Source organism: Bos indicus, chromosome 7, assembly GCF_029378745.1.
Source record: "Bos indicus isolate NIAB-ARS_2022 breed Sahiwal x Tharparkar chromosome 7, NIAB-ARS_B.indTharparkar_mat_pri_1.0, whole genome shotgun sequence".
NCBI lineage: Eukaryota > Metazoa > Chordata > Mammalia > Artiodactyla > Bovidae > Bos > Bos indicus.
The window spans coordinates 12,448,353-12,457,391 of NC_091766.1; the positions used below are offsets into that span (position 1 = coordinate 12,448,353).

The 9,039-nt window shown below is 54.0% G+C and overlaps 2 protein-coding genes across 2 annotated transcripts in view; one reads left to right on the plus strand and one right to left on the minus strand.

Annotated features, from left to right (window-relative positions):
* Positions 1-2,305, minus strand: part of MAST1 (microtubule associated serine/threonine kinase 1) — a 28,925-nt gene extending 26,620 nt beyond the window's left edge. Inside the window, exon 1 of the mRNA XM_070792718.1 lies at positions 2,226-2,305. Coding sequence (XP_070648819.1) covers positions 2,226-2,264 — 39 coding nt within the window. The 5' untranslated portion in view covers positions 2,265-2,305. The remainder of the gene's footprint in view (positions 1-2,225) is intronic.
* Positions 2,306-5,891: 3,586 nt separating this feature from the next.
* RTBDN (retbindin) lies at positions 5,892-8,689 on the plus strand. Its single transcript, XM_019963576.2, has 5 exons — positions 5,892-6,133; positions 6,658-6,724; positions 6,838-6,948; positions 7,468-7,564; positions 8,290-8,689. Exons 1-5 carry the CDS (start codon positions 5,965-5,967, stop codon positions 8,515-8,517), a joined length of 672 nt encoding a protein of 223 aa, XP_019819135.2. The 5' UTR covers positions 5,892-5,964; the 3' UTR covers positions 8,518-8,689.
* Positions 8,690-9,039: the final 350 nt, after the last annotated feature.

Genomic DNA, 9,039 nt, shown 5'->3' on the forward strand with positions numbered 1-9,039 from the left:
AGTAATTGCTCAGTAAATATTAGATCATAGGAACATTGTGGATGTATATGCTGCATGGCAGAAGATGAGCCAGAGGGACCTCGCAGTCCCAAGTACAGAGGACAGATGGATGGTTGGGGTCAAAGGGCACACTGTCCAGATTAGTAGCTCTGCCATCCCGAGCCAGGGGTGACCAAAAATCTGTACCAGATTTTCCTTCTGTCTTTGCAGAATTAGCTTGAATGAGCCGCCCCTTGGACCAGCCTTGCCAGGCGACTGCAATGGCCCAGTCAAAACCAAGATCTGGATTTTCTGGCCATGGAGTCCGGTACTCAAAACTCAGAGACACTGTGGCCTATAAGGCTGAGCCCCAGGGCTCTAGGTGCTCTAAGTGCTACCCAGAAAAGTTTCGACTCTAGCCCCATCTGCTAAGCATAACTAAACATTTTAGCATCGAGGAAAGGGAAAATGTGGAGAGGCAGAGGATTTGGACCTCTGTGTCAGTGTGAATAGAGGCCACTTCCATCGCCAGTTACAAAACTGCTTTGCCCAGAGGATTCTGCATCTCCTTGGGATTAAAGGAGGGCCCTGCCGACAGGGCATTTGAACTTAGATTGCTATACGATCCGAATTCACACGCAGAAAACTTAGGCGCTCTACAGTTGTGGGACAGCTCCTAAGGGGTTGCACCAATGTGTGAGAGTGTAGTCAGGCTGCAAAGTGGTTAACCGTGCCAGAAGGGAGGAGGTTGGGGCAGGATCTCGGCAGAGTAGCTCGGCCAAGACAAGCTTTGGGAAGGATAGGTGGGTGAATGGGAGGATCCTGGGATAGGGGCGTGGTCTTGCGGGGAGAACGAAATCCCGCGTGGCACTGAGCCAATGGGAGTCGGCGCCGACCCAGGGGGAGGGAAACCCTAGGAAGGCTCCTCCCCTTTCCCCCTTTATTCCAGGACCCGACGGCGCGGACCCTATCTGGCTACTTCAGTACTTCTTCGGTCTTCGCGGCATCTCCCTTCCTTTTATTAGAACCCATTCTCCTAACCCAACCCAGGGATAAGAAGGGAATCAGAGGAAGACCTGAAGAGTCCATCTGGGCTGTGGTTAAAACCCAGGACTGGTTCCAGCATCATCCAGACGCCTGAAAAGTCCTTACCCTCTGAAATGACCCCTTCCAAAAATGGAAGAGGGCCCTGGGTGAGGGTTTGAATTCTCTCCTCATCTCAAGCTCCAGACTAGGGATGCAACCTGAGACTGGGCGCATTCTAGGCTTTACATAAATTCCTCCAGATTACCTAGCTTGGGGCTGTGCGTCAAGGAGACTCAGAAGAACCAGATGCCAGGCAGGCCTTAGGGTGAAGTTTTGATCAATTTTCGCTCTGGAGTTAGTTTGGAGGCAACACCGAACCCCCATATTAACCCTTAAAAGTGCATGCTGCGGACCAAATAGAACCCTTCTCAACTTCAGAATCCTCACCCATCTAGGAGGTGGGAGTTCCCCGCACTCCACAGCAAACCTCAGTATCCCACTCCGTGCAGTGGACCCACATTTCCTGCGCCTGCGCAGCCTGGAGACCAACATCTTCTAAGGCTGCAAGGAGCTAAAAATCGCTCCCGCCCACCCACAAGCTGGGCTGGACTTGAGGATCGCGGAGTGGGGGCGGGGGTAGGGTAGTGTTGTAGTGAAGAGGGGTGGAATGAAGGGTGAGGAGGAAGACTGTCTAGATCCCTGTCCAATTAGGGCAGTAGGAAGAATCTCGGTGGCCAAGCAGGTCCGTGGAGGTCGTAGGGGGTCCCCATGACTCAGAAAGGGACTCCTGGGGTAATGAGGGGCGAGGCTGCAACACAAACATGTTTACCGCTGCTGCGGCACCTGCAGCCCCGGGGGGCGCGAGCCCTGGGGCAATAACTTTGCCCTGCACCCCCTCAACCCGAGCCTGGCCGAGCACCAGGGCAAAGATCTCAATCCCAGCCCCCTATCTCCTCTGAAGGGTCAGGCGCCCCTGGGCTATCCTCGAGGGAGCGCTAGGCTGCATGCCCCTCCGTTAGATCCCTGGGTTCCCGGGCAGAGCCTGAGGGGCGGGGTCCCCAGCGCGGCGGGACGCGCAGCCACCGCGTTCCCCCCGGGTAGCTTCCCGAGGCCGTGGGAGGGGGTGCCTGGGCCCACCCCGGCGTTAAGTTCTCCCGCCTGCTGCCGGGCTCCGCCCCAGGGCGCCGACCCCTTCCCATCCACCCGGGGCCGCCGCATACCTGCAGCCTCCGGCGACGAATCAGGCCGGAATCGTCCATGGCGGCGGCGGCAGCGGCTTCGGCCCCCGGGAGGGAGGTGGGAGGCGGCGGCAGCGGCGGGAGGAGGGAGGCGGGAGGGAGTGAGAAGCCGCGGGGACCGCGGCGGCGGCGGCTGGGGCGGGGGGGGGGGGGGGAGGGCGGGGGTATGGTGGGGGGGAGAACCGGAGGGAGGTGGCGGGGGCGGAGCAAAGTGGGGCGGACCCGGCACCGTCACTGCGTCTGGGCGCCCGAGCCCGGCCTTGGCCGAGGCTGCCCGCGATGGGGGAAAGGGGGTAAGCGTGGGGGAGGAGCCTCCAGATGCCCCCAGTGAAGTCAAGCTACCGTGAGACCCCCGTAAGGAAAGACATGCCAGGGGAGAGACGTGCTCGTGGGTAGGCGCCCAAAGCAAGAAACACCCCAAGGGAGACAAGCTCACTAAGATACATTCCCTATGCAGACAACTCCCTCCCTGCAGTGATCCCCTCAGAGAGACATTCCCACGGGGAGGTAGTCCCCGCAGGGAGGTCCTCTCCAATCAGGAACTCCTTTCACCCTGACAATCATTTCTGAAACAGATGGTCTCTGAGAGGTGACACTTCCTTTCAAAAGCCCACCCTCCAAAGAAGAGACATTTCCATAGAGAAGGACCCACGCCAAGTTATTTCACTTGGGGAGCCTGGTGAGGGTACCCTCAATGAATGACCCCATAAAAGCCATAGTCTCTATGAGAAATTGCCCCCATCCACGAGACTTTATATCCCAAGGACAGTCTCTTACAGAGTGTATCTGCACTGAGGAGACCCGTCCTCACAGGAGATCCCCCCTCAGAAAAACACTTACAGACATATATGAACCCCCTTCCCAAGCAGAGACTCCACGGGGAACCCTGCCACCCCCTCCCCCAGCGATCCCCTCCCTCATCGTTAGGATTAAGAAGCCAAGCTAGGCTGGGCTGTATTTATAGGAACGATTAGCTGGTGGATGGGGAGAGGGGGCAGCGGGAGCGATTTTCACCACTCCCCCGCAGTGTTACTACTGCTGAGGCCAAGCCAACAATGCTTCCCAGAGTTGGAGTGGAAGCCCCCACCCCAACGTTGACATTGGGGGGGCATGGCGGGGTGGCGGCTTCCCAAGGGTCTCAGCCCATAACTTTCTCGAAGGCCCTGGAGGGCGCGGTCACTGGGCCGGAGCGACCTCTGACAGTCAAAGTGAGCTATTTCGAAGTCTACTTCTTGGTGTTCCCCAGGCGCTTTTCTACTCATCTCTGCGCCTTTGCCTGAGTTGTCTTGATCTGTTTCTCTCTGTCTCTGTCGGCATGTTTGTGTTGCCATCCCGTCGAGTCTGTTCCTCGCACTTCTCTGTCCTAGGTCGGGACATTTCTCTTGCCCCCGATTCAGCCTGCAGCCTAGGGAACTCTCCGTGGTGCTGATCTGAAGCACTTCTGTCCGTCGTGCTGAAATATGAGTGCAGGGTTGGGGGCGAAGGTCAGGGGAAAGGAAGGGTTATCGGGAGTCACAGCCTAGAAAATGGACAGATATGACCCACGAACACCCTGGACTACCCCAAGATGGAGCGGGTGAGGGCTAGGTCCACCGGATACTGGTTGCTGAAGCCAACAGCGTGTACCCATGCAGCGGCCAGGAGACAGTGCCTCTTGATTCATTTATTCAACAGGTATTGAGCACCTACTGTGTGCAAAGAAGTGGTTTGGATTTTGGGAGTACATCCATAAAAGATACAGACAATAACTCTGCACTAGTCTGAGACGAGAGGGAAAGAGATTGTGGTAGTGGTCATTGGTCTCGAAAACACATGCACACTCTACGAGCACAGGCACACACACACACACACACACACACACACTGCAAACTTACACATGAACATAAACATATGAACACATGCTCAACAAACAGACTCGCATACACCTATTAACACATTCTGGAAACACTCCACAAAAACATACATTCTGCAAATACACACACATACAAACACATACGAAACAAACACAGAAACACATATACACACAAACTGACATTCTGCAAACATACATCCAAACACATACTTAGAAAACACAGACATACACACACTCAGCAATGCAGGCACACACAACACATACAAACACAAGCATATGCAGGCATACACACAACCATAATCCAAACCAAGGGAAGCTCAGCTGCACACAAAATACAGTATGCAAAATACAGACACATTATCCTCCCAGTACAAAACATGGACACACATCCACATACTCATACACTCACTGGAAGGTTGTTTTTCTTTCTTTATTTTAGTTTTAGTTTATTTTGGAGGGCTGTTTTACTTATTGGACACTGCCAGTAAACTGTCAGCTCTACGAGGATTGAGATTTTCATGTCTTAGTCAAAACATTGCATCCCCAGAAGCTGGTATGACATAAGTGCTCAATAAATGTTTGTTGAATGAATTGAGGGGATGTTTGCAGGGGACAAAAATTCACAGAAACTTCAGAGGGGGCATGCACACACACATTTTAGAGAAAGACAAACACTGTCTCCACACATGGTACCTCCATATTCACTCATTGTCAACATTCATAGTCAACAATTTTATCCACCAACCTATTCACAGTATTTCTGCAGGATACCTACCCTCATCCTACATCCCTCTCCCCAGCATTTATTATCTGACTCTTACTCAACTGGACACACTAGGCTTGGAACATTTACAGACCTCCTTACCCAGATTTTGAACATACACACACACATATGCACACAAATCCAAGAGATTTGCATAAATATACCCTCACACAACAAACACATATAAACCCTCAGTACATACACACACACACACACCCTCATCCAAAACACACACACTCTTCACACATACAGAGTTTAAGTCACAAGCTCTACATAAAGACAAACACAAGGATATATACACACCAGCCCCTGATCCTTTGGTCTTTGGTCACCTGGAGCAGAGGGAGGGGCTAGGGAAAACCACTCCCCTGCATCAAACCACGCCCCTTTCAGCTGTCGGTGTTTCTGGATTTGAGCCTGAGGTGTCTCAGCAGCCGCCTAGACTGCAGTTCAACTAACAGGTGAGAGGTGGCCAGAAGTGGCCAGAGGAAGAAGAGAGGGGGAAAGAATTGCCTTGACTTCACAGACCCCCAGTTTCCCCTGCCCTGGGGACTTTGGATCCTAGGGGCAGGACCCGAGTCCTGCCACAGTCAAGGTTGGCTCCAAAGGTCTAGCCCTGGGTGTCAGTTCCTAAGCCGATTGTAGGCCGAGAGAGAGAAGGTGACCATGAAAGGGGCCAGCAGGGATCAAGCGGGAAGGAGGGAGGAGACTGGGCAGAGGACAGGATAGAATTACTGGACAGAAGAGGGGACTGGAAAATCCGGGAGGTCCCCTTAGAGGATGGAGGAGGTTGCCTGGGGTCCTGTGGGAGATTGTCTCAGGGGAGGGAGATGGGGAACCATGGTCAAACAGGAGTGAGGTCATTTGCACCTGAAGGGATGGACGGGACATGAGCCCCCCATGGGGGGCTCCTGGGTCAGAGGCAGGCCTTGGTGGCCCCGGGGGGATTGAGAGTGTTTGGCTATTGCTTCCTCATCAGCTGCCCATTCTTTTGTCTGCCTGGCATTGTCTCCTGGCTATGCATCAGGACAGTGCCACCCTGAGCTACCAGAAAGGGACAACTGAACCTCACCCTGCATCCCAGCTACCTCTCATCTCAGGAGGACATGGCCTGCAGGGGTCGCACTCGACCCAGGGCCTTGGCCTGGGCCCTGCAGCTGACCCTGGCATGGATGCTGTTGGGGGCTTGTGGAGGGAGCCACCCACTCCCAGCTAGATCACAGAGACACTATAGGCTGGCGACCAATCTGGGCACAGACCAACTGCACCTGGAAGGTAAGCATTCCAGATTATGCCTAAGCTCTAACATCTAGAAACCTCAACTCAACCACAACAATGCCAGAATTTCCTTACCAGAGGGATTTAGGGTGACTGGGTCTAGTGGTGATTAAAGAGCACAAATTGCCTAGATTCAAATCTCAACTGCCTCTTCATAGCTGTGTGACCCTGGGCGAGTCACTCAACCTTTCTGAGCCTCATATGGACCATTAGGAAAGGAGGAGAAATAACAGATCTACCTCATAGGGCTGCTGTAAAGGAGTATATGTAACCATATGAGAACTTACATCGCTGCCAGGAATGTAATAAATGACAAGTTGATTTTGATTTGTGGTTATTACTAATTGAAGCTACATTTACATCCCAAGTGAAGTGTCTTTAATTTTTATGTTTGGGAGGACTTACATAGTTAGGATTTCCCAGTTCAGAGGGACCCCAAGCCTTGGTTCCTCAGCTCTACCTGAGGACACAAGACTGGAACTCACTGGAGTCCCTTTCTCTGTGGCCCTCTTTTCCCTCAGAGATGAACCCACCAGAGGCATCGGACTCTGGGCTCGTCCCAGTGCGCTGTGGGGAGCTGAGCCCCAGGTGAGTACACCTACCTCGGGCGTGTCTCTGGGTTCTTTGCTCCAGTTGCCCCAACTAGGGGCCAAAGCCCTTGAGCATCCTGACCTATCCGTCCTGTCTCTCTCGATGTCCAGGTGCGAATCCTTCCTGGTACACCTCCAGGCTGCCCTTCGCAGTCGTTTCCACCTGGTGCTCTTGGGGGTACGCCAGACGCAGCCGCTGTGCTCTGAGCTCTGCGATGCCTGGTAGGAGAGGCGGTGTCTGAGGGGCGTGGCCTATAGTTTGGGCGGGGCCAAACGAGGTATCTGCCCCTTGATCCTTCGGGCACCTGAAGGGGCGTGGCCTGAGTCCCAAGCCTCTAAATCTAAAGGACGAGGCATTGTGTTTGAGGCTAGGTAGAAAGCGGCAGAGCTTGTGGAAACCCTGGCTTCTATGATTGGCAGTACGGAGGAGTAGCCTTCCGTGGAGCTGGCTTTTTTTTTTTTTTTTTAAGGGTAGGGTCTCTTGATTGAGAAGAGGAGCTAAAAGGGTGACTGGCCTGGAACAGATAGTCTGAGGCCGGCAAGAATGAGTTCTCAAGTGACAGAGTTCTGGGTTAATGCAGAGAATATGGGGCGGGTTGAAATCTAGGGAATGGTTTTTGTAGGAGCGTGGTTCTAAGAGGCGGGGCCTGGATCTGGTAAGAGACATATGGGGCAAAGCCTTGGAGAGCAGGAATCCTACTAGCCTTTCTCCACCTTCTTCTCTACACACACCATTCCCAGGTTTGCCACTTGCGAAAGTGATGTCATCTGCAGCCCGACTTGGCTCCCACTCCTAGAAAAGAGGGGCTGCGAGCCTGGCTGCACTACTTACAGGCAGGTGAGCATGGGGCAGAGGAACCAGGGAAGAGACTGACACCTACCTTTACTGTGTCCAGGGTTAACACGTCTAGGTCCCAGAGTCTGGACTGGCATGGCACACCGAAACCCCCTACTCCCACCCTTTCCCCTTCCACAGCCCAATCTCCATAGCAGGATATATCTATAGCATTCCTAAGGTCCACTGAGTACAGATTTGCCCTCTCCCTAACCTCTGCTTATCTTGTGGCTCAGATGGTAAAGAATCTGCCTGTCAGTATCGGATACCTGGGTTCGATCCCTGGGTTGGGAAGATCCCCTGAAGAAGGGAATGGCAACCCACTCTAGTATTCTTGCCTGGAGTATTCCATGAGATACAGGAGCCTGGCAGATCACAGTCCGAGGGGTCACAAAGAGTCGGACACGACTAAGCGACTAACGCACACACACACAAACACACAAAGGATGGTCTCTGTTCTAGGCCCATCCACAGTCCAGGGGAAGGCCCAGAAATCGGAGTCTCCTTCCCCAAGGCCTCAGTCTTAATCTGGTTCTCCCCGCGCCGGAGCCCCCTGAGACCCCCGTTACGAGCTCGCCCTCCCCATGGCCTCACCCCCACTATGGTCCTGCCCCCTAGACTCTCGGGAGGACCCAGAAGTGAAAATAGCCTGCCCTAAGATCTCGCCACAGCCCCCTGGGTCTCTAGACTCCACCCACTCAGGTCCTGAGTCCACTCCTTCGCCCCAGACTTTTGCAGACGGAGCGGAGCTTTGCCGCTCGCTTCTGGACGACGCGCTACCAGTGGCGGATCCCGGCTCTGGTCACTGCCTCAACATTTCCGTCTCGATGTTGCCGCGTCCCAGACGTGCACGAAGGTCCCGGGGAACCATTTTCCCGCGCTCCCGCCGCTCTCGCACCGGGATCCTGGACTCCGCGAGCAGCGGGAGTGGCAGTGGAAGTGGCAGCGGCCCCTAGGGGGCGCCCGGCCCTAAATGGAAGATACGCTTCCTCTCCCCCACCCCCGACCCCGCCCCTCAAGACAGCCAGCGTCCCATTCTTGTCCCTCTCTGCCTTCTAGTTTCCGGAGTCCCATCCTTCCTCCCTAGGTCCCCAAAGACTCGCCCCTCCCCAGATTATTTGAGAAATAACCCACGTGTATTAATAGTTCATTTTTTCCCACTACCCCCTAAATAAACTTTGCAGTTAGAGCACGTGATGTGGCTGCTTCTTGGGGGAAATGGGTGGAAAGGATAGTTGCCAGAAAGCGTCTCTTGAATCCGCAGGTCCTAAAGCTAGAGCGACTGATTCGTGCGAGCATGTAAATGAGGGCTGGTCTATACCCTAGAGCATCGCACAACTTGGAATATCTCGGATGCCAGAAATGGGGAGGGGTCCAGAAGAAGGACTGACAAGAAGAGGTGTGCTCACCCACAGGGCGCCACCAGTCCCACCAAGCTTCTTGATTTGTACAGAGCTCCAGACACCCTTTTATGGCAT